This window comes from Oncorhynchus tshawytscha, linkage group LG12 (genome assembly GCF_018296145.1).
Source record: "Oncorhynchus tshawytscha isolate Ot180627B linkage group LG12, Otsh_v2.0, whole genome shotgun sequence".
NCBI lineage: Eukaryota > Metazoa > Chordata > Actinopteri > Salmoniformes > Salmonidae > Oncorhynchus > Oncorhynchus tshawytscha.
Genome location: NC_056440.1, coordinates 57,005,958 through 57,031,664, shown reverse-complemented (window position 1 = coordinate 57,031,664; position 25,707 = coordinate 57,005,958). Strand labels below are relative to the sequence as shown.

Here is a 25,707-nt window from a genome sequence, read left to right as displayed (position 1 = left end):
AAGACTGTATGCAGACACAGGCTACTTTGTAGAGAACAGGTGGTTGAATCTAGATGTGAATTATGCACAATATAATACTTTTTTATGCATGTGTATTCACTTTAGTTAGAAGTCTCAGGTACTCTGGCTCTGATCTGAGAACAGCTGGGAATGCCATCATTTTGGTTCTCATTCCCTGCTTCATAAGAGTCCCTAGACACCCAGGCTGGTATATGTGTGCAGAGATTACATTTGAAAACATTCCTAATGTGTTGTATTGCTTTTCCTACTGTCATCCTAGGCCTACCTGATATTGACGTATCATTATTCTGATTCACAGACTTGCAAGACCATTTGTAAGCTTAATTCAATGCCACACTCTGTAGGTTATTGTTTGTTGTGGCACTAAGGTGACGACGACAACTTTACATTTCCTGATTCTCGAGGAGGGAGTCGCAGGGAGGTTGCGAACAGGTAGACACAGGCAGAGAGGAAGAGGCGAAGGGAGAGTATTTACTCCGCTCAAAATATGTCCGCATGAGATGAGGCTTTTTTTGCATGGTCTATAAGAGAGTGTCGAATTAGGTCAGTCATATTTCATCAAATAGAAGTTTCGTAATGTTTAGGCTTTTACAAATGTATTGACATAAGTGAATGCAAGTGGCATTCTGGCAACTTTGAGAAAAACTACTTAGACTACGCGTGTGAACAACAGGCACAACTATCTGCCCTCTCGTTGCCTAGAATGGTCCCACCTGATCGCGCTTGCCCCTAATAATTGAGGACATGTATTTCCATTATTAGAGCGGTCAGACGGGTATCTTGTCATTTTAACAGATCATCTTTGACACAGGTGAGTCGCCGACAAATGTGATACTGGAATAATTTGGGGAAGTGTAGTTTTGTGTACTTGTGTGTCTTGACATCATTGCTTTATTGTACTTAACTAAGGTAGGCCTAATTGCTGTCTTTCAGTAATTTCAGTAAATGTTGTTTGGTTTGACCAAGTTGGTTCAAAGCCCAGATGCGCCTTCTTGTCGGGGTGGGGGTTTCCCTATAAAATACCAGTTTTTCCCTGTGGCATCCTGGTAGCCTAATTGTAAATAGTATACTTTCCAGAATGTTTTTAAAACTGATTATCCACATGTAAATATAGGCCTAACATCGTACACGGATATAGGCTATCAAGTGTGTTTTTGATCACGACGAACTATTGCTGATTATCCACATGTAAATATAGGGCTAACATCGTACACGGATATAGGGCTATCAAGTGTGTTTTTGATCACGACGAACGATTGCTACATATTAAAACACGTTTAAAATATTTTGTTATGGAGATTCACATTTGTACCATGATGATGCGCCTGACAAATTTAAGCATCATACAAAACGAAGTCGTTTCAACTCAGGCTGCGTAAAATTCAAATTCCGCGGGTATCGAGAATGTCCCGCATAAAAGTTAGGTATAGTGGGCGATTGGGCATCTACATTTGACACGCTGTACACGTTCTAGGCTACTTCTGACATTTTTCGTGAACGCTTCATCTGTGACTGTCGCTCTGGTTTCCTATTTGAAGAGAGAGTAGCCTAAATTCATTGGACACACACAAGCATTGCGTTGCGCACGGTCTGTTGTCTCCAGGTATTGACGTGGTCGTCAGGCTCGAGGTAAATGAAATGCCCTCATTTGAATTCCTCTATAATGGGTTATTTCATTGAAAATATAACCATTGATTAAGTCCATTTGCTGAATTTGGGGGTTCACAAAATCAGCAATCAAGTTTTTTATACGAGTATGAAAACCTGAATGCATGACAGTACAGGCCAAATAAGGTGCAGGTCAAATCATATAACCATATGCGCTGTAAAATGTTGCCGCGTTGCTCAGTCAAATTAGTGTATCGTAATTCATGTATTTCAAGCATGAAACATCCCCTGTGTTTGACGGATAGCCTCACACCTACCCATGTTGGAGGAGACATCAGATCGTGGCGTGGGCGGCACCAGCTGTCTCTTGCGGGTGCTCTCACAACCATATTGACCATCCTATTGATGCACTGCACTGAAATATATTACAGCTATTTTGCACGACGTGTTGTGGGGGGGCACATAATGGACATGATGTAGTTCGTAACGCGTATGGATTCGAATTCTTGTTTTAGATAGATAGAGAGAGAGAGAGAGAGAGAGAGAGAGAGAGAGAGAGAGAGAGAGAGAGAGAGAGAGAGCCTCTGTAGTAGGCTAGCCTTCGTGGGGAGGCAGGGGCACGTTCTGTGGGAAACCCTTCGTTTCCATGCCTCACCACAGCATTGAGCCCACGGGCGCAGTGAAGGCATCGACTCTATGGTTTTCAGAGCGTGGAGGATAGAGAGAGGAAAATCTGTTGAGATCACTGGTGTAAATAGTCTGTTCAAATGGAGAGACATGGTGATGATGATGATGATCCGATGCAAGCCATAAACAGTCATGATAAAGTAACTGGTAAGTTAATGCTGTTTGATGAATGGTTCATTTGAAATTATTTTCTAAATGTACAAGCTCCAATACAAAAAGAAGCGCACCACAGGTAGGATATGGTTGCATAAGGTATAGAGCTACATTTGATGGATGGATATGCGGCAGGTTAGCGGTTAGGAGCGTTGGCCAGTAAGGTCGCTGGTTAGAATCCCCAAGCCGACTAGGTGAAAGATCTGTCCATGTGCCTTTGAGCAAGACATTTATCCCTAATTGATCCTGTAAGTCGCTCTTGATAAGTGTCTGCTAAATGACTAAAGTAAATGTCAAATGTAGGAAGGCAGGCAGGCTGTAGCCTAATATTTAATTATATGAAAGCCCAGTCGATGTATTTTTTAACACATCACTTTTGCATGTTTCTATTTTAGGCATTTTTTTTAGGGGGTTGGAAACGATTTATTACACATTTGTCATAATGACCATTCACTGTAAGGTTATAGCCTACTGTAATGTAGCTTTGAGAGGTTTGTTTACCTGGCTGTCAGTGCTGAGCAGTATTCCCGAGGCAAGTGTTCACTGTGTTCACACCCTCGGCTACAGTAGCTGATAGGGAAAGGCGCACAGACAGATATATTTCTGGAAGCACGACTCCATTTAAGCATGCCTTGTACTGTCATCCAAACCATTCTAACTTGAATTCATAAAAACAAATATGTTAATAAATATGTTTTTGATAGCTCTTGTTATATACAGTATCTATCTACGACTACTGTTGAATTATTCTACATGTTGATTGGGATGAGGAATGGAATTAGCAAATAAAGAGGTTCTTTCTGATAAGTATGAAGACTGGATCATAGTTGGGAAATCGAATTGGTGTAATTTAATTTTGCTTTAGCTACTCCGTCACATCATATTCCTTCAGCTCTCAATAAGTTCACATAGGTTTGTTTCATGTTGATATAACAAATCAAGCATCTAAATCGGAAAAAAGGACTTTACTATTTGGCCATTTTGATCAATACAGCATCTTTATGGAGAGATACAAAATATTTCTTTGTATCATTGCTGAATATTACTGAATTGTAAATTCCAACATACAATTTTGCAGTGCAAGACAACATCAGGTCACTAGTTTTGATTGAATGGAGCTGTCAGTGTAATTATATAATGTAATCCTTCAACCTATTATGGTCCATATCAGGCTCCTGCTAATTTCAGCACACACTCCTTTTTTCTCCTGAAGAGCACCCAAGGGCCCTTATCTGTGAAGGTTATTACAAGGACTTGATTTACAGCATAAATGTGTCTTTGACTGTCAGAAGCTGTCCCTGGCATTGCCACGGGTAGGGAAATCCTTGTGAGTCATTGCCCAAGAAAAGGCAGATACTTGGTGGAGCTCCTTTGTATTCCCTCTAAAAGGTTTTCTCAACGTAAAAGGATTCGTAATGTTTTGTGATCAAAGACCAGATGTGTACGTTGTCTAGGTACGCTCAGATATTCAAATATTTATAGAAATATTGTCATACAGGCATGTGGGGTGACAAATGAACAAAAGACCAATCGGTAAACCGAGGCAACATTAGCCTTTAGGCCATGAGAGGTTCATGGACGTGCTTACACAACCAATGCCTTTACATTAGCTCTTTGGAAGAAAAAGGAAACGTTTTTGCTCAACATTCACACAACATGCACATAGATGTTGAGTGTAAATAAACTATGGTCAGATTCTCAGTGATTATAGTCAACTATATGGGTACTTCCTCATCCACGTTGTTAGTTTACCCTAAAAATGAACACCCAAAGCATGTTGGTTATTTTATGTGGCTGTCAAGAACCTCATCAGACAATATACTGTACAATGGTAGGATGGTTATTATGCTTCTCATGCCATTGAGCTGGACAGTACACTCTTAGCACCATTTGACCTGGAAGCACATATCAGAGGAACAAATCCTTACAGTATATTGTTCCATACTAATCATATCTTTTTCCTCCCTCACAGGTCAAACTTTCCTCGTACACGACCTCTCTGGTAGTCTTCTCCCTGAGTTGGAAGAGCAAGGCACCATGAGGAGGAATGACTATTATATCCCTGTATCCTGCGAGGAGAAGGCAGCTGACTTTGGGAACACTAAGGATGGTGGCGATAGCAAATATAACAAGTATGACTCCATCGTAAGTGGTCTTCTCTACATTGAGAATTTGTATTTGTATTTATTAGGGATCCCCATTAGCTTTTGCCAAGGCAGCAGCTGCTCTTCCTGGGGTCCAAACACATGAAGGCACCTGCATTGTAATATTGTTGTATGGTGGTATTATACAGTTTGTATTGTAGATATGTAGTGGTGTAATAATGTTATATGATGTATTGTTTTATCGTTTGTTTTATGTGTATAGAATGCGTGTGCTAGTGTGTGTGCGTATGCGTATGCGTGTGTCTGTACCTGTGTGTGTGTCTCTTCACAGTCTCCGCTGTTCAATAAGGTGTATTTTGATGTGTTTAAAAAAAATCTGATTCTACTGTTTGCATCAGCTACCTGATGTGCACCTCCCATAGTCTGTTCTTGACTTGGGAATTGTGAAGAGACCTCTGATAGCCATGTCTTGTGGGGTATAACACAAAATCATTTAACTTTTTTTCTCTCAAGATCAAAGCATTTAATAAAGTAGTTCAAAGTGTGTAAACAGCTGATGGGCATACACAGAAGTTAATCTTAGTGTGGTAAATATGAAGATCCAAAGAAAGATTCCACCCATCTAATCATGGGTGGAATCTTTGTTTTGATCTTCAATCATCATATTTACCACACTAAGATTAACTTCTGTGTATAATTACTGTATGTTAATAACCTAAAACCATTCAAAATCATTTAAAAAATTGTTTTTATTATTTTTTATTTATTTCACCTTTATTTAACCAGGTAGCCTAGTTGAGAACAACTGCGACCTGGCCAAGATAGCAATTCGACACATACAACAGCACAGGACTAAACAAAACATACATTCAATAATACAGTAGAAAAAAAATAAAACAAAAAGTCTATATACAGTGAGTGCAAATGAGGTAAGATAAGGGTTGTTCAGGAGTTAAGGCAAAGTTATTACAATATAGCAATTAAACACTGTAATGGTAGATGTGCAGAAGATGAATGTGCAAGTAGAGATACTGTAGTGCAAATCTCTTCAGCACTGTTCAATTGGCTTTTATAATTTATTTATTTAACTGGGCAAGTCAGTTAAGAACAAATTCTTATTTTCAATGACCAGCCTAGGAACAGTGGGTTAACTGCCTTGTCCAGGGGCAGAACGACAGATCTTTACCTTGTCAGCTCGGGGATTCGATCTTGCAACCTTTCGGTTACAAGTCCAACACTCCAACCACTAGGCTACCTGCCGTCCCATTTTGAAAAAAATAAATGGTGCAAATAACTAATTATCATAGTAAGTCGCCCTCATGTACTGCCCTGTGTTAGCAGTATAGAAGGTTAAAAAGTCAGAGTTGGTGTTCCTCTCTTGATGAGGACTACTGCACCATCACTATGGAAACTGTATTGGGTCAAACTTGTGTACCTTCTACTGGGTCAGAGGGTCATTTGGACAGTAATTGCGGTCTTGTTCTATCTAATCACAGACACACTGGAATTATTAAGCAAGCTGATATACACACCTAAAGCAGGCAAGAAAGGTCAAGTACATTGTTTGAAACACAGAGTCAATTAAATCAGTGCGGAATGCGGATGTATTGCTATGTATCAAGTGACTGCTAAAACAGACACTGATGGATGTTTTGTTGTTGTGAGGACCTATTTCCAGAATCAGTTTATGTATTCATTAGGATATCAAAATGATGCAGTATTGTTATTCAGCTATCCTATAGTGACCCTACGGATGTTATGTCCAAACCTCTTCCACAGGACTCTGCTGTTAGTGAATCGGCATGACAGTCAGATGGCTTAGATCTAGTAGCTATACAGCTGTAAAGGTTTATATGCAAATGTGTAAGAAGATATGCATGCCTCCCTAGATTAGAGGGCCTGTGGCTGAGTAATAACACTATTGATATGCATGCTGGTTTTTCTCACAGCACAGGAGTTAGGAGGTGGGTGGTTGAAGGAAGGGTTCTGGTTCTCTCCATTCCTGTATCTGCAACATGCCGTAACCACAACCTTATTTTCCCCTGTGAGGAGTGACCTTTGCTGTGACTTCCTGTTCTGAGGGGGCTGAGGCTTGTCGTCCAGTGGGATGCTTGTATTGAGATGTTTTCCAACAACTAGAGCTCTTTTGTCTCTCGATTATCAAATAGGTTTGTTCTCCATAAGAAAACTACTGTTTGTTCTCAACAAAAGCGATGAATTTCAAGCAAATAATTGCAGAGCAAATATTGTGTTTGGGTGTGCCGTACCAGTAGAGAGAACATACAGGTGAGGCCATTCAAACTAGAGTCCATAAAACAATATCTACACGCGTTTAGTTTGTGTTAATGCATGCAATCCATTTGAATGAGTTATTTTAAGTTAAAAATACCTATATCCCTATTATATATCAATGTGTGTCACTATACCTGACAGTTATTTTGCAGTAACACATCTATATAGCACAAGTGGGAAATATTTGAACTTAATATATAAATGTGTAAACATGACTGTATAGCATTGTATTCATGAACCCTTCCCCGCAGAGTATTTCAGAGTGAAAGTTGTGGTGTTTGTTTATAACACGCTATATGGCACACATTTAGCTTTTCAGATTTCAGCTGTTCAGATGCAGTACATTTTATTTGACAAGGTCATGAGTTCAATGTGGACAAGTGCAGTCCATTTTTGAAAGATGAAATACAATACATGCGTCATTTACACAATCCTCATCTGTAAAGCTTACATCTTTTTGATTTTGTAAAGGGGGACAATATTACCTTCAACATTTATAATTTATTATCCCTTGGGCCAGGGACGGGGGCCTCGCCGGGCCAGTTGCTCAAGGTGGGAGGGGTCGAGGGCACGTTTTGACAGGGGTGACCTAGGGGAACTCGAATCTGCCCTGTTTGTTTTGTTTGTTTGCATTTTTAGATATAGTTTTGTTTTGATGTTCCTTTTTGTTTCTGTTGTACAGTACCAGTCAAAAGTTTGAACACACCTACTCATTCAAGAGTTTTTCTTTATTTTTACTATTTTCTACATTGTAGAATAATAGTGAACACATCAAAACTATGAAACAATACATATGGAATCATGTAATAACAAAATAAGTGTAATATACATTTAAATATATTTTTAAATGAAATAAAAATGAATAAAAACACAAACAAAAGATATACAAAATCTAGTTACCACACCTTAATCGTCTAATTAGACTCGATTCTATGTACGTCCACGGTCTAGGCTAAATGACTCTATCATGGCATTTTGTCTAATGTCATATCTAGGGTGATCCTACTTAGTGGTGTGTTGCTTAGGGCACTATCCTAAGTTGATAACTACATGATAAGTCTACAGCTGTAAGGCACTAGCTTCAGACAGTCTACAGGGATGACCTATGGACCTCTGGGGAGAAACTGGTGGTTATTGTAGCTGTAGAATCAAAGGGGCTTTAGGGACTATTTTCAACTTTACCAAGACTGGTATTTTACTCAGACCTTTAATTGATCCTAGTATAAATCTTCATTAAATGTTCCGTTGTGCATATGCATTTATGCTTGCACAAGCGCACATGCCAAGGGAAAGAACCAAGTATCCTGTTAGGCTGCAACCTGTTCAGTAAGAATCGGTGCCGACCTCAAGCCATATGCTAAGGGGGCCTGTAATGGTTTGACTACAAGTCAATGTGTCTTACACCATTGTAGTGGCTGGAATGACTGTTGCTGGGGGATCAACTACCCTACCAATTTATCCAGAAATGTTATCCTACCGAAACACATGATTAAAGCAAATCCAAGTTGCATTGTAGTTGAGACTACACATGGCAAGGAATTATTATTGTTACCATTTGTTTTTGGAGGTGGAAAGACCTTCTTTTATGACCCATATGGACACCTCAGTGATATTTCAGATGTATTCCAAGGTTATCCCCGTTGAGGGGTTTGTCCGCTCCTCTCTGTTCTCGTGGGGAAGTTTACAACTTGATTTGTTTTCTGATCAGGCTGCCTTGTACAGTGTTGTACGTAGCATCCCCTTTGTGCCTCGGGACCCCCCCACCAACGGTTGCTGTTGGTGTCCGAGTGTAACGATAACACTGTGAGTCGAGAAGCAGGTGCAGAGGAAATGTTTAATAAAACAACAAACATGAATCAAGACAGCGTATCAGTGGCGAGATAGCATGAAAACAGGAAACAATACCGACTGAGGAATGAACATAAGGGAAGGACATATAAAGTGGAGGTAATGAGGAAGGTAATGGATTCCAGGTGTGATTCATGATGATCTGCAGGTGCGCGTAATGAAGGATGCCAGGTGTGCTTATTGATGAATCCCAGGACCAGTGGTTAGTATTCCAGCGACGTTGCACACCAAAGGGGAGGAGCAGGAGTAGATGTGACAGTACCCCCCCCTCTGACGCGCAGCTCCTGCCGCAGGACAGGGGCGACCCCGAGGACGAGAAGAGGGTCTGTCCAGCCGGCGAAGGTGGAAATCACGGATGAAGTTGGGATCCAGAATGTCCTCCACCGGAACCCAATGCCACTCCTCTGGGCGTGGGGGACAGTATCAGATAGGGGACCAGGAACCACCGGCCTGAGAAGGGAGACATGAAACGAGGGTAAGATATGATAGTGACTGGGCAACTGTAACCTATAGGTCACCTCGTTGACCCTCCGGAGAACCTTGAACGGCCCCACAAACCAGGGGCTCAGTTACTTGCAGGGCAGGCGGAGTGGGAGGTTCCTGGTAGAGAGCCAGACGCGATCCCTAGCGTGGAACACAGGGGTCTCACTGTGGTGGCGGTCTGCCTGTTCCTTTTGATGATGGAACCACTCATCAACCACAGGAGCTTCGGTCTGGCCCGGGGTCCACGGACGGCTGAAAAGCCAGAACACACTGGAAGGGGGTCAATCCAGTGGAGGAGTGACGCAGCAAGTTCTGGGCGTACACTGCCCATGGACGGAATCGTACCCACTTACCCTGCCGGTACTGGCAGTGACTGAGGCCGGTACTCGGAAGTGAGGCTGAACGTGAGCCCGAGCTTCTCCATGAAGGCACTCCATACTCATGATGTGAATTGGGGGCCACGGTCAGAGACTTTGTCCTCCGGAAGGCCATAATGCCGGAAGACCTGCTGGAAGAGTGCCTCAGCGACCTGGGGAGCAGTTGGGAGACCAGGAAGAGGGATTAAATGACATCACTTAGAAAATCTATCCACTACCACCAGAATGGTGGTGAAACCGTCAGAGGAGGGGAGATTGGTTACAAAGTCAATGGATAAATGAGACCAGGATCGCTGAGGCACGGGAAGCGGCAGGATCTTCCTTGCTGGTGCATTCTGTGGACTTGGTTTGGGCACATTCAGATCAGAAGTTGACATAACAAGTTACATCCTGCGCCAAGGTGGGCCAACAGTACTTCTCAGCGATGGTAGTGCGAGAAATACCTGGATGTCTAGCGACGACAGCTGTGTGTGCCCAGGTCAGCAGCCGATCACTTATCCCTGTGGGAATGTAGATGCGCTCAGGAGGACAGTTCAGGGGTGCGGGATCCCTCTCTGAAGCCTGGCAGATTTCCACATCTACGTCCCAGGCATCTGGACCTACGACTCGGGAGGATGAGATTATAGGTGCACTCTGGACAGGACCCTTTCCCGAATTGTAGATACAAGACAGGGCATCTGCCTTGATGTTCTTGGAACCTCGGCGATAGGTCAGTTTGGTGAAGAAAAGTTCCCACCTTGCTTGTCGTGGATTCAGTCTCCTCGCTGTCCGTATGTACTCCAAGTTCCGTTGGTCGGTGAGGATGACGAAAGGTTCCTTGGTACCCTCCAGCCAATGTCTCCACTCCTCTAATGCCAACTTCACCACCAGAAGTTCACAATTGCCGACGTTGTGATTTCTCTCTGCGGGGGACATTTTCTTAGAAAAGAATGCACACAGATACAATTTGAATGGGTTACCCTGTCGTTGAGACAAAACTGCCGCCACGCCCACCTCTGACGCGTCCACCTCAACCACAAAGGAAAACGTGGGATCTGGGTGTTTGAGCAATGGGGCGGAGATGAAACGTCCCTTGAGGAGATGAAAGGCCTTGTCGGCTGCTGGGCTCCACACCAACCTACGAGGCCCACTGAGGAATGAACATAAGGGAGGGACATACAAAGGGGAGGTAATGAGGAAGGTAATGGAGTCCAGGTGTGAGTCATGATGATCTGCAGGTGCGCGTAATGAAGGATGCCAGGTGTGCGTAATGATGAAACCCAGGACAGGTGGTTAGTATTCCGGCGACGTCGGTGCCGGAGGGGAGGAGCAGGAGTAGACGTGACATCGAGGCACAAACAAAAGGGTTGGACCCTTTGTACGAGTTGTCAGCAGCCGCGTTGTTAGTAGATTGTGGTTCAAAATGCTCAGTGGCTGTCGTGGCCTGCCTTTCACCACAGTGTCCGCGTGTGGCAACTGTTCCAGTACCCTCAAACTTAGACAAGGATATCTTTTGGCGATATCGCACAGTGTTTCACCAGTTTCAATCACCGGGTCAGTGGCGGGACTGACGCCGTTAGTTTCATAGAAAGGGGTTTTAGTCCCTCTCAAAGCGGAAAATGTATCATCGGAAGCAGAGTTCACTCTGAACGTTGATGCTTTGTTTCCTGAGACGGCTGCGTTGCTTGCGGAAGTGTCTGAAGGACAAGAGAAGTTAATCTTAGCTACAGTATCGCATGACTCCAAGGAGGAGGGAAGTTGCTCACTCACAGAGACTTGCTGGCTCGAAATCATGAAATAATAGTCTATCAGGTTTGTTGACTGAATGTGACAAGATATCGTAATATCGTCTTGAGTCAGATTCTACATCAAGAGATGTCAATGTATTTTTCCCAAGGGGTCCTGTAGACAGATACTCCTTGTGGATGACTGTGTTGCAGCCAGCGTTAGGAGAAGACAGTGTGGTCAGTGGAGACGGCACGGTTATCTGTGACCATACCTGGTTGGCTTTCCAATCCATTCGTGGGATCAAACGATCCATCAAGTCTGCTCCGAGTACCAGGTGTTCAGTTTCGAGGCTGGTAACATACACAGGGTGAAAAAGTGATAAGTCTTGGAAGTGTAGTTTCAGCATGAGTCATATTGTGAGAGGCGAGGTAGTCTGAGTAAAACCTCGAAGTTCAGTGTCACATCGTTCCGTTTTTTAACCAACGTTTAGCTAGGTTCACAGCCCTTTTGAGATCATTAAACAACATTTGAGAGATGAGCGATATTGTTGCGCTCGAATCACTTAAGGCATCACATGTTAAGCAGTCCTCTAGGACAGTTTCCACGTAGTGACTTTCAGAGTTGCGTTTTGTGGTCATATTCTCCACAAAGTGGAGTGACTGTTCGCAATGGCATGATGTGTCATTTTTCTTCATGGTTAAAACAGATTGACTTATCTGAGTTTGAGTGGAATTGGCTATTGCGATGTGATTGAACTTGTGCGTCGCAACATTATTGTTATTTTTTTAAACTTTATTTATAGATTTTCAAATATGAGAACAGAAACAGTACAACCCCAACCCCTCCTTCTCCCAACCATCCATCCATCCCTCAAATCCACCCTTCCACCCTCCCTCCAATCCACCCTCCCTCCAATCCACCCACCCACCAACCAAGGCATCAATAGGATATACTATTAAAGTATATTAAATATGACAGAAGCACACAGAAAAACAGTAATAGAAACAAAAACAATGGAAAAAGTGGAATAAAAATTATCAGCACAAACGGCCACTAGAACAGACATGGCTGCTTACCAAAATAAGCAAGTTACACTAAGTAAAAGACAGGCTCTCCACGTATTGTATTAATGAGGACCAGGTTAAGTCAAACTTTTGTCGGGGCCCAAGCACAGTGTACCTAACCTTCTCCAGAGGAGGATATGACATCACCTCTTTAACCCACTGCATAAAGGAGGGCGGCTTTGCAGACCTCCAGTGAAAGAGAACAAGGTCGGTGAGCTAGCAGCGAGGCAAATGCTTTCACATTTCCTGATGCATGGTAGCATTCTGGTCTAGGGGAAGTATCGCAAAAATGTCAGTGAATGGCTTGGGGCTAACAGTTGTATTACACATACAGTATGTGAGAATGCCTCAAAATGGAGAATGCCTCAAAATGAAGTTATGTTTACCAGAGCCTTAAATGAGCTTATGACATTTATCCCCAAATACGTAAAGACCTGATGCTCCACCTTAAGTGGGAAGTTGGCATACCCAGTTCCTTCTGCTAACTGATTAATGGGGAGGAGCACACTTTTTGTTAGGTTTAACTTATAACCAGAGAATGTCCCAAAACCTTGTAGTATGTCCAAGAGATAGGGTATAGACTCCACAGGGCTAGAAATGTATAAACGAAGAGTTATGTCGCCCATTTAGTATTTCCTTAATCCTCTCATCCACCCATGAGACCCCCCTGTAAAGAGGGAAGTAGCTGGAGGTAACATTGTTGGTGCGAACGGAAGCCACTGGGAACGAGATCAAAATCTTAATCCAGGAAAGGAATAAGGGGCCAAACCCAAGTCTCTCTAGTACTGTAAATGGATATTCCCACTCAACCCGGTCGAAAACCTTTTCAGCATCAAGAGAGATGACGACCTCTGACTGTTGAGTTGAGTGGGCAGAATAAAGGACATTAAATAGCCAGCGCATATTATAGAAAGATTGCCTACCTGTCAGAGTTAATTATTATATTAGGCATCACTGTCTCTAAACGGCGTGAGAGGACCTTAGTAAGAATTTTAAAATTGCAACACAAAAGGCTTATAGGGCGGTATGAGCCACAGTCTAGGGGGATTCTTGTCTTTTTTAAGCAAAACCGAAATACTCGCCTGGGTAGGTGTCTGTGGCAGTTTCAGACTAGAAAGGATTTCAATGTACATTGATCTGAGGATAGGGGATAATTTAGAAGAGAATGCTTTATAAAACTCAATAGGAAACCGTCAGGCCCAGGAGCTTTACCGCTCTGCGTGGACTGGATTGCCAGAGTAGCTTCATTATCACTTATGGAGGGATCCATGTTGGTTTGTTCATCTGAATTGAGACAGGGGATGTCCAGATTGTCTAGAAATGCAGGCATACGAAATGTGTCAGGAAGAGTACGAGTAAAGAGCAGAGTAGAATTGCTTAAATTGATTTTTGATTTCTTTGGGATGGGTAGAAGTTTAATCAGCTGCCACACACATTTCAGGTATGGTGCTGCTAGTAGCGGATTGTCGAAGCTGATGAGATAACAACTTGTCAGCTTTCTCTCCATGTTCATAAAATGTCTGCTTCGACTTAAACAGAAGCTGCTCATGTTTGTTTAGTGGAGAGATCGTCAAATTCTGATTGGTGTAGCAGTCTCTCTTTGTAGAGTTCAGGAGTCAGAGAAGAGGCATATCTGTTGTCCAAATCTAGTGCGCTGTTTGTTGTCGTACGCTGCGTATGAAATAGTTTGGCCCCTTAGATATTCTTTTAATGACTCCCAAACAGTAGAGGGAGACACGTCAGGGGTGCAGTTGATCTGTGAAAACACATCAATATGAGTTGATATGTATTTTTTTTAAACACTACAGGATAGTAGCAGTGGGTCAAGTTGCCATGTGCGTTGTGACACAGTACTGTCCAGAAAGCGGATATCTAGCTATAGTCTGAGATGATGATGCTGTGATATTGACTATTAGTTACAAAAGGAAAATGTATATTGTCCAGCAGGAAAAAGTAAATCCTAGAGTATGAGTGGTGGACTGGAGAAAAAAGGAGTAATGTTTAGGGATTGCTCCTCCTACATGGATCAGACAAATTATAAGATTCTAGAAATGAGTTGATTACTGCGCCTGATTTTGAAATTACATTGTTGGGCTTCGGTCTGGATCTGTCTAGACTTGGATGCAATACACAATTGAAATCTCTGCCCAGTATCAAGTGATGAGAGGTAAGGTCAGGAAGTGTTGCAATGAGATCAGAGAAAAATGTAGCGTCATCCCAATTAGGACCATAGAGGTTAACCAGAATAACCTGTGTGCTAAACAATTTCCCCATCACTATAATATATCTGCCGTTAGTATCCGAAATGACTTTGGAGGAGACAAACGGGGTGCCTTATCTGATAACGATGGCTGTCCCTCTGGCCTTAGCATCAAAGTTGGAGTGAAATATATGGTCTACCCATCCTGTCTTTAGTTGGACCGGAGGTGGGTCTCTTGGAGAAAAACAATGTCCGGACTTGGACTTAAGATGAGCAAACACTCGGCTACGCTTGGCCATATGGTTAATTCCAGTTGATAAAACAAGTGGAGCCTAGAGTATGTAAATTAGGCATAGTTATAGTAATTAGAATGAATGTTGGTACGATCACATGGCCAGTGTGCTGAGAGGTCAGAGTAATAAAATATAAAGAAAAGAACAACAAAATACTCAGAAGAAAGTATTTGGTGGGGGGAACATATACCCCGTCCCCTTGGGATGACAAGAAAAAGAAAAGAAAAAAGAAGGAAAATAAATAAATAATAAATATATATATATATATATATATATATATATATATATAGGTATATATATATATAAAATAATTAAATAATAAGTAAATAGGAAAACAAACCCAGTTTAATTCAACATTTGTATAAATGTAACCCTAAGTTGAAAATCCTAACAACCCAGAACACCGAAAAATGATTGGCAAACGCTTGGTAATTAATACCCGTCCTGTACTGCTCGCTCAGCTATACAACCTGCACTCCTGTTCCAGCCGCCACCAAGCACCAAGGCGGACCAACCAGTCAAATAGTAAAGAATAATACACGTGGTCCTTTGGGAGTATGTATTAAACATGCTCACAGTGTGTTGTTAGAGTATCCTATTAAGGCATGGAAAGAGGGCTCAGTGGCTAGCCTTAGGTAGCAACTGGGCTAATTAGTACCGCGCCACCTACCACAGAGGCTGTACAGCCACAGCTAGTTAGTAAAAGCTAATTGTGCCATGTACTGTAAATAAAATACTATTCAAACTATATTTTCCTTGAGAGAACATTTCACCCTATACATATCATTATTGTTCATAACGTTAAGTTTCTGGAAGAATAATTGTCCTTTTTTGGCAGCAGGGTGGAGGCACGTTTCTTATCAAGATATGATATCGCTAGTTGGTCCTTTGTCGCGTTAGCATGGTTAGTATGGGCCTACAATGGCTAGTTAGTTGGATGTCACCTGTCCTCCGGTGGATGTAGGTGCTTGACGATGTATTCTTTGGCCCTGGTTGGGTCTAAGAATGTCTTCTGCTCGCAGGAGGGAGTAGTGATCTGCAGTACATCTGGGTAAAGAATGCCGAACCTGGTGCACAGACCGCGGTGTAGGAGCGCCCTCACCTCGTTGAAGACTGACCTCTTCTTCATGGCTGCTGCCATATAGTTCGGGTAAATGCAAATATTCTGGCCATCGTAGGTGATGGGAGCCGCTCGCCATGCCTTACGGAAGACACCCTCCTTCTCCTGAAGGTATTGGAATTTAACTACAATGGGTCTGGGCAGCTCCCCATTCTTCGGTGCGGACTGTAGGCTTCAGTGCGCAAGGTCAAGGGTGGGGGCGTAATTGGGGTCTAGAATTTCCTGGAGCAATTTAGCTATGGACAGGGTAGACCGCAATCCGCCTTCGGTCTCACGGCCCTCTCTCACGCCAAAAATGCGACTGTCCCCCCCCATCTGTTCTCTAGGTCTTTGACCTCGGAAGTTAGTTTTACGACATCTGATGAAAGCCGGGTGACTTGCTCTTCCATTGTCACCAATTTGTCAGAGAAAGTATTTAAGCCACCTTCCGGGCTATTCAGACGGGTGTCACGTTTCGCCAAGTCGTCTTTAACGGAGTCGATCTTTGTGTTGAACTCGGTGGCGAGAATGGCTATTTGTGTGGATAGGTCAGTGGATAGTGACACCTTATCCAGGACAGTCTGTTCAGACTTAATGATAGCTGCCATTACCTTGGCTAAGTCGGGTGGATGAGAGTCAGTGTCCAGTGAGCCCGAGGCTTTAGTAGAGGCCTGCTCTTTTGTGACTCACGGCCGTGGTTGTTTTGACATTTTACAATGAAAAGGCCAAATATTTCAGAAAAAATTGCCAAATTTGTAAATTGGGTATGAGTCCAAATTAAATGTTACAAAATTAACGCAGTAGGGGAGGTGTTGGTCATGTATTAATAGTAAATTGTTCGCTCTGGACAAGAGCACCGAGAAAACGCGTCTTCACATTTGTATTTGAGTTTATAGTCAAAGCCTGTGGGCTTTTTTCTTGATTGAGCAGGCCCTGGATAAGGTTTTGAGTGAGAGCGGGGGTAATTTGATCGTTTAAGTTCTCACTAATGGCGTTAATTCTGGCGGCGCTGTTCTCCGTCAAATCCACGCCTAGTCATGGTGTCTTATCTTTTTCCTCTTTGTCAAATTTTGCCGCTTTTGTACTTCTCTTAGCAGAGCTTCTAGAGAGTATTGGTCTACGTTTTGATAATCATTGAACCCGTTGTTATCCTTTGTTACTCTTGTGCCCTGACCCTTTGTGTGGGTTGGGAGCAGGAACGCAACGATCAATTTGATTGTAGCGGTAGTCGTTTTGCTGGCAACGTTCTTTATAGTTATTTTGACCATGGTGGTTATTTGGTTCCACAGAAAGACTTGTTTGAATGGTAATCACTCTTCCATTCCTGTTTCAGTGAGTAGGCCAAAGTAAGCTGAACCCACGCCTATGATAGTATGCTTGTGGGAGTTCATTCTGAGCTTGTTTGATAGTGTTAGCCAGCGAGCTGTCGTGTTTGCAGCACATGTTGCTGTTGTAGACAGATAAACCTTGTCAAATGTTTATTCGATGTTTGTTTCAACAGGTAAAGCCTGTCAGTACCTGTAGCGTTGGGGTACCCATCCAAAGCGTCCTCTATGTTTGCTAAGAGCGTCTCAGTGTCGTTTGGATTCCCTGGAACTGGGTCAAAAGTGCAGAGGTTTTTGGAGATGTTATCAAGGCGTCCCGTGCCAGAGAGAGTTGGCTTCATCCTGTGGGAGATTTTGGAACAAAAGGCCAAGAGAAGACACCAAGCTTTGGCTTTGTTGGCAAGATAGCTCCATATTACTCTGTGCCGAATGGACAAGAGGAAAAGACTGAGGGACACCTGAGAGAGGTCAAGTCCGAAACCTTATGTCGTCTTCACTCCTTTGTGTACCGAACTCCGGTATGCAAGCTTGGTTGCTTTGTCGGGTAGTCACGCTGTACCATTTGGAATTCCTCCAGATGGTACCTAAGCGTGGTATTCTGCTGCGTAGCAGAGTCCACTTGGGCGCTAAGATTGCTTATTTTAGACACTGGCTCCGTTCAGTCTCATTCTTTTCTGTCATGGTTTGCAGGTAGAGGTCTTGAGCGTGGAGCGAAAGATTCAGTGATAAGATTTCTTCCGCTTGCTTAGAGATACATTTCGTTCCATCTTCCTCACCTGGGTTCTCTCATCGATCATTTGGTCATGGACTTCCATGAGTTCCGCTGTTTTGTCATCCAACTTGGTCATTGTGTTCATTAACTGATCGTCTATGGTCTGCAGCATTTGGACTAGAACATTTTTGCTCTGAGTGTTGTTCATCAAAGCTGCATGCATGTTATCAAGTTGAGCGGCCCTGTTTGTAGATAGTTTTGCGTGGACTGCATCGTATTTATTTTTTGGGCTAATTTTTTGGGTTAATGTAGAAGACGATTTTGTTCCCGTGGAAGACGTTTTTGTTCAAGAGTTTGTGCTCGTTCGTCGTCATACGTTTTTGCCATTTCTTTTAATTGTTCCGTTCTCAAACGCAGTTCCTTGGTTAGCAGTATTTTATATTCGTCTTTTGTCATTCGTTTCCCCGGTTCTCCCTACCTGTCCCTTTATGTCAACCGTTTCTTGCTTTTGCTTCTGCTGTGCACTGTGGTACAGGACCGATGTTAATCTCTGCTGGCGGCCATATATCAGGATTATACTGGAGAGAACCTTTACATGGCCTGCGCCTGAAGGATTATTCTAGAGGGCGTCTGTCGCGATTTCTGCAGTTTATTTTCTACTTATGGTATAGTTTGGGTTTATATCGCTGCTGAGATCAACGATCAATCTTTCTATGGGCGAGGATTCATTAATTAGTGGGAGAATGGGGACCACCCCCTCTGATAGCGTGCACATTATTATTATTATTCTTTTTAATGTTTTATTTAAAGTTTAGGTTTTGAGTCGTTGGAAACTGCAAAAACTATTTTTAATCTACACTACCGGTCAAATTTTTTTAAAACACCTACTCATTCAAGGGTTTTTCTTTCTTTTTACAATTTTCTACATTGTAGAATAATAGTGAAGACATCAAAACTATGAAATAAAACATGGAATCATGTAGTAACCAAATAAGTGTTAAACAAATCAACATTTATTTTATATTTGAGATTCTTCAAATAGCCACCCTTTACCTTGATGATAGCTTTGCACACTCTTGACATTCTCTCAACCAGCTTCACCTGGAATGCTTTTCCAACGGTCTTGAAGGAGTTCCCACATATGCTGAGCACTTGTTGGCTGCTTCTCCTTCACTCTGCGGTCCGACTCATCCCAAACCATCTCAATTTGTTCATAGTTTCTAAGATCACATCCCTCTCTTAACCTTTTCATACGTACCAACAAACGTTTTTGATCATTTTACAGTGGTCCCTGTAGCGTATGCTCAAACTGGTGGGATTAGAATGCTTGATTAGAACGTCCAGTTTCGATTGACGCAACAATCAGTATTTGAGCTGGCCACATCAGTATTTGAGCTGCACAAACACAGTCCTTATAAAGTTATGTCCAGAATGTGACCAGTTTGTTTTGGGATGCAATGTTCAGACATTTACAGTAGCTACAGCATAACACTGTCATCCAAACCGGAAAATGTAGACTACATTTGTCCTAGTGCTAACTGAGGAAAGAACTCTCGGCTTGACAGGAACTACAATATGAATTAGCTAATAGCAATTATTACTCATGATTAATCACAACACGGGGTGAGCTCACCATTGATAGAAATAATTGAGTAAAACACTTTCTAGAAATCAAAAATAATCCGATGATGGGTAGTTTGTGCGTGCCCCCATGTTTGTTTTTTACGCATCAACATAAAGATCATTTGAGAAGACAAGTTTAGTTTTGTCTATAGTATGCATGTTGACGAGGGTGTGTCGTCTACCATCTTTCACATCACATCATTCACTTCCAGAAGTTTCCTCGAAAACTGAGTGAACCCTCCCTCACCTCATTTTGTTATAGCAGATTTGGTCCGACAGACGTTTACGTGAAACCCAGAATTGATTGTACGTCAACAAACATGGCTTCACACATTTTTTAATCAATTCTGACAATGAGTCTGGGTATGAAAGTCAGGAATCAGATTCTGACAGTGACAATGAGGAGCTGCCCCCAACCTTGTAGCCATTGAGAACCCTGAATCTGAGGACCCCTTGTTCACTGACGAAGTCCCAGGTCCCTTTGAAGATGCTGGTGGTGATGGAGGCAGACTGACAGTGGATGAAGTACAGGAGTTCTGTGGTAGCTGGAAGGCCTCCAGCCATTTCACCCTTCCTGGCCCTGCTGTTTGCTTTGATGAGTCCCAGTCTGGAGTGCAAAGCCCCTTTCCATTCCCCCTGAGGCAGTGCTTCAAGCTGTTTCTGACAGAGAAGCTGTTGGGAGACATAGTAGAGGAGACCAATCGCTATGCCTTGGAGCTACAGGAGAAGAGAGAGCCAGGAGTGAGGGGAAAACTCACTAAATGGTTGACAACCACAATTAGTGAAATGTATACCTTCTTGATGATGTCCTTCTCATGGGAATAGTAAAGAAGAACTGCCTAAGAGAATACTGGAGCACAGATTCTATGTTTGTAACTCCCGTCTTTGCCAACCGCTTCCTAATTCTGCTGCGATGCCTGCAATTTTGTCAACAATGCTAATGCCAACCTAAATGACCCGATACACAAAATAGTAAATGTTCTTATCAGCCTGACATCAGCATTTGGTTGGGTCTTTGTGCAATAGAAGGACCTATGCATTGATGAGTCCCTGATGTTATGGAAGGGTAGGCTGGCGTTCCATCAATATATTCCCTCCAAAAGGCACAGGTTTGGGGTCAAGTTCTTTGTCGTGTGCGACGTGAAGACAGGATTTGTACAGGACATGGTCCACACGTCATACAAAAGCTGTCCTCAAACTTCCGCTCGAAAGATGTCCACTTCCAGTGATGATAGTGACAAATACTGTTTGTGTGTGTGGTTTCTGAAAGTACAGAGTAAACAGGGATCATTACTAATTAGAATAGAATATCAGATTATAGCAATAAAACAATATTACAAAGAAGCAACATAATAACACTGCTATAAAAAAATATATATAGTGCATTGACAAAATCACAAATAGGAGTTATAACAGTAGGAATCTGCTCCACAAGGGCAGGGCAGGGCAGAACAGAGCTATGCTAAATAGGCTGAATGAAAACAAACCATGGTCACAAGGCCTGGGTAGCTTGAAAATACGACACAAGCTAATACTTCTCTGACGCAATTAGCAATGTTTTAGAGAGCTAATAGAAGAATGTCGCTAGCTACATAAGCACGATTGAATATAACACCATAGAGGTTATATGAAATCAGTAACGTTACCTCGCGTGTCTGCGGTTACAAGGATTACACACAAATATATTACACTCCATACATATAGTGAGCTACAGTAGAAAGGACAGAACACGATATACAGAAACTATTATAATGTAATAAGGCACTTACTTTGATATGAACGCACACATTTCCAAATGTATTATCATGTAGTAATGAAAACAACAATGAATGTGATGCGGGCACCAGATGGAAAATGTGAACACGTGTGTGCAGGTGCTGTTTTGACTGGAGACGAGCAAATTTCTGTAGACTTGATTTGCAGAAACAATTTGTGCTTCCGGGTCAGTAATGCCTAAAAGTTATTGTCCGCAAAGGTGAAATGGCCTACCTTTATGTGAATTAATAAGGAGGTGGAACACACTTCAATTCAAACGGTTGTTAAAAAATAAAGACGTGTTTGAAAATCATTTGAAATTGACAAGTTGAAACAGTCTATAAATAAAAACAGGCAGCGTGCCTTGGTTTGAGGGCAGCGCGGATTAACTGTCCTGTAACCATCACATTTTGGAACAGTGAGCACATTCTGACATCACGTGCATAAAAGAGATATTTAGAACTCCAGTATGAACAGGTCAACAAAAACACTTTCATAATTTTTCATATTTCATACACAACGGGGAGGATGGAGACTTCGTACATGTAGTGTGTATACTTTTCAAGTTACAGTATCTCAAAATAACAACCAAAATTACATTAGTATTCTTTAGATCGCCTCTGACCATTCCCCACGTTCTATGTTAGAAATATTGTTACAGTATTTGCTTTAGAACGTGTTAGAGTTTCGGCGGGAAATGTCTGTGAAAACAAAGGCACATTCCTGTGTGATTTTGGAGAGGGAGATAGCTGAAAGTTCTAATCCCTGATTTTACAATAGGGTGTGAACTGTCAACCCCCACCAGCTCCCTCCTCCCCCTATGTGGGTGAGAGAGGGTCTGGCCGAAGTCATCCACTGAAAAGTTAATCCGACCCATCTGGATCCTCACAGTACAGTCATTACACACCCTTTGCCTTGATGACAGCTTTGCACACTCTTGGCATTCTCTCAACCAGCTTCATAAGGTAGTCAACTGAAATGCATTTAAATTAATAGGTGTGCCTTCTTAAAAGTTAATATGTGGGATTTCTTTCTTTCTTAATGTGAGCCAATCAGTTGTGTTGCGACAAGGTAGGGTTGGTATACAGAAGATATCCCTATTTGGTAAAAGACCAAGTCCATATTATGGCAAGAACAGCTCAAATAAGCAAAGAGAAACGACAGTCCATCATTACTTTAAGACATGAAGGTCAGTCAATCTGGAAAATCCAGAAAGTTTCTTCAAGTGCAGCCACAAAAACCATCAAGCGCTATGATGAAACTGGCTCTCATGAGGACTGCCACAGGAAAGGAAGACCCAGAGTTACCTCTGCTACAGAGGATACGCTGATTAGAGTTACCAGAGTTCAAGTAACAGACGCATCACTGTTCAGAGGAGACTGCGTGAATCAGACCTTCATGCTCAGACTGCTGCAAAGAAACCACTACTAAAGGACACCAATAAGAAGAAGAGACTTGCTTTGGCCAAGAAACACAAGCAATCGACTTTAGACCGGTGGAAATCTGTCCTTTGGTCTGATGAGTCCAAATTTGAGATTTTTGGCTCCAACCGCCGTGTCTTTGTGAGACGCAGAGTAGGTGAACGGATGATCTCTGCATGTGTGGTTCCCACCATGAAGCATGGAGGAGGTGTGATAGTGTGGGGGTGCTTTGCTGGTGACACTGTGATTTATTTAGAATTCAAGGCACACTTACCCAGCATGGCTATCACAGCATTCTGCAGTAATACGCCATCCCATCTGGTTTGCGCTTAGTGGGGCTATCATTTGTTTTTCAACAGGACAGTGACCCAACATACTTCCAGGCTGTGTAAGGGCTATTTTACCAATAAGGAGAGTGATGGAGTGCTGCAACAGATGACCTGGCCTCCACAATCACCGGACCTCAACCCAATTGAGATGGTTTGGGATGAGTTGGACCGCAGAGTGAAGGAAAAGTAGCCAACAAGTGGTCAGCATATGTGGGAACTGCTTCAAGATTGTTAGAAAAGCGTTCCAGTTTAATCTGGTTGAGAGAATGCTAAGAGTGTACAAAGCTGTCATCAAGGCAAAGGGTGGCTACTTTGAAGAATCTAAAACATAAAATATATTTTGATTTGGTTAATACTTTTTTGGTTACTACATGATTCCATATATGTTATTTCATAGTTTTAATGTCTTCACTATTATTCTACAAAAGAGTAAAAATAAAGAAAAACCCTTGAATGAGTAGGTGTGTCCAAACTTTTGACTGGCACTATATATAGAGTTTTTTTTAACATTCCATTTAATTTAAAACCTTAACTTCAATTTGCTGCCAAATCTAATTTCACACTAACATTTCACACTAACATATAATGTATTCAAGGACAATGAAGCAAAAATGTTTTTAGGTCACAGGCGAAGACAAACACCAGAGTCACTTTGTTACCATATGTTCCTCTATGAGTCGTACTGTCAAGTAGCGTATAATTGATTTGGTCACTGGTCTTCAGGTACAGTATGTCTTCATGAGGATTAGGACAGTATTATGAGAAAGTCTAACGTAATGTGTTGCAGGGTGCAACGATTCTTTTGTCATCTTTTGAGGGGCAGCATGTAATCTGTACAAAATGGTTCAATTCCCACTCCTTGGAGAAGGCAGTAGCAAGAGATATGGTTGAGTGCACTGATTTATCACGGTGGAGGGGATTTGACTCTCCACAAGGCTTAAGCTTTTGCAATTTTAAAAGATAAACAGATGTACACACAACAAACTCTCACAGGCTAGAATGACACATGCCTTCTCCTCATGATCTGCCAATATGTCTCCATTAAAACTATAATCCCCCTTTCTCTCTCTTCTCAGCCCTTGAACTCCCTCAAGTCAGATGAGGCCGGCCCAAAACAGGGGCCTACATTCCAGGATGGCCAGCGGCGGGTGGACTATGTTCTCACATATCATATCCAGAAACCCCAGAGTTTTCGTCGCAAGACATCCCACTTCGGGGATTACCGCATCCTCAGGAGCCTGCGCCGCAGTCTGAGCATGATGAGAGGTCGGGACACGCCACCACCCAAAGAAGACCCTGAGGTTGCTGCCCACAAGCATCGCCTCGACTACCATGAGGATGACAAGCGCTTCCGCCAGACTGAGTTTGAGGATAACCTTCGAGAGATGGGCCTGGAGCTAGAGAAGGATGAGGGGGTGAGTTAGTGGCCTTGGACTGTGTTTTCCCCACATGTTTGAAAACCTCAACATCTCAAAGTCTTTTTGGAATAACCTAGCAATTAGACTGCCTAACCTAACTGATACAAAAAATGTTGATCAACCTATTTTGTCGTAGACTCTGGCGTAATATTCAATCCCTGGTGTGGTTGTGCATTTAGACTAGATGCTTGCTTGTAGCTGCATTCTTTCACATCTTGGCAATCAGTGTTCAGATATTGTCTTTGATGTCATGTTGTTCCATTGAATGCAACTTAATTCTCCATTCCTCCTTATATTGACTGGTTGACATTTGTCCATCTATTGTTCATGTAGCGATTGTATCATGTATCTTCTTCATACCGGAACAAAGCACATTGAACGAGGGTTTACTGTGATCAGATATGATTTTTCAAATCTACAATTGATCTGCATTCGTCATATTATTGATCTTTATCAAATGAACAGCTTTCATCAAATATACATCTGATAAGAAAGGACAGCATGTGCAATAGATTTTCCCTACAATGGGAGTAATTATTTTCAGCCTTACAAGCAAAAAGAGGCCTAATGTCATAGGTTATTATATACACTCTAGGGAGTGGCTATAGACCCATTAATCATTCATCATAAATCGTTACATTGATCAAGACCCAAGATACATTGGCTGCGGACCAAACACTTAAAAGACATACCCTATTCCCTCAGTCCTTAAATCAAGTGGACACTTCTGATGATGTATCATGATGTCTGACGAGTATACACTTGCAGGGCAAGGGGCGAGAGAGGAAGGAATGATTTTTAAATGGACCACCTTTGCTAGAAATTCATCACTTGTTCATCCTGTGATGATTGTGTTTTCAGCCACCGGTAGCTTGTGGGTACTTTATATGCGCTACAGTCAATTATGAGTGCATGTCTACTTACAATTGAAGTCGGAAGTTTACATACACCTTAGCCAAATACATTCAGTTCTGCCCACAAATTTTCTATAGGATTGAGGTCAGGGCTTTGTGATGGCCACTCCAATATCTTGACTTTGTTATCCTTAAGCCATTTTGCCACAACTTGGAAGTATGCTTTGGGTCATTTTCCATTTGGAAGACTCATTTGCGACCAAGCTTTAACTTGGTCATTTGCGACCAAGCTTTAACTGATATCTTGAGATGTTGCCTCAATATATCCACATC

General features: G+C 42.3%; 1 protein-coding gene across 3 annotated transcripts in view; it reads left to right on the top strand.

Moving 5' to 3' along the window:
* The first annotated feature begins 458 nt into the window (after positions 1-458).
* LOC112263518 (anoctamin-1) overlaps positions 459-25,707 on the top strand; it is a 57,843-nt gene continuing 32,594 nt past the window's right edge. The window contains exons 1-3 of one of the 3 annotated variants that reach the window (XM_024439902.2): positions 459-832; positions 4,442-4,614; positions 24,179-24,517. In XM_024439902.2, coding sequence (XP_024295670.1) covers positions 4,507-4,614; positions 24,179-24,517 — 447 coding nt within the window. In that variant the 5' untranslated portion in view covers positions 459-832; positions 4,442-4,506. Of the gene's footprint in view, positions 833-2,036; positions 2,464-4,441; positions 4,615-24,178; positions 24,518-25,707 lie in introns of those variants that run through there. The other 2 variants (XM_024439900.2, XM_024439901.2) reach the window with 2 other exon arrangements.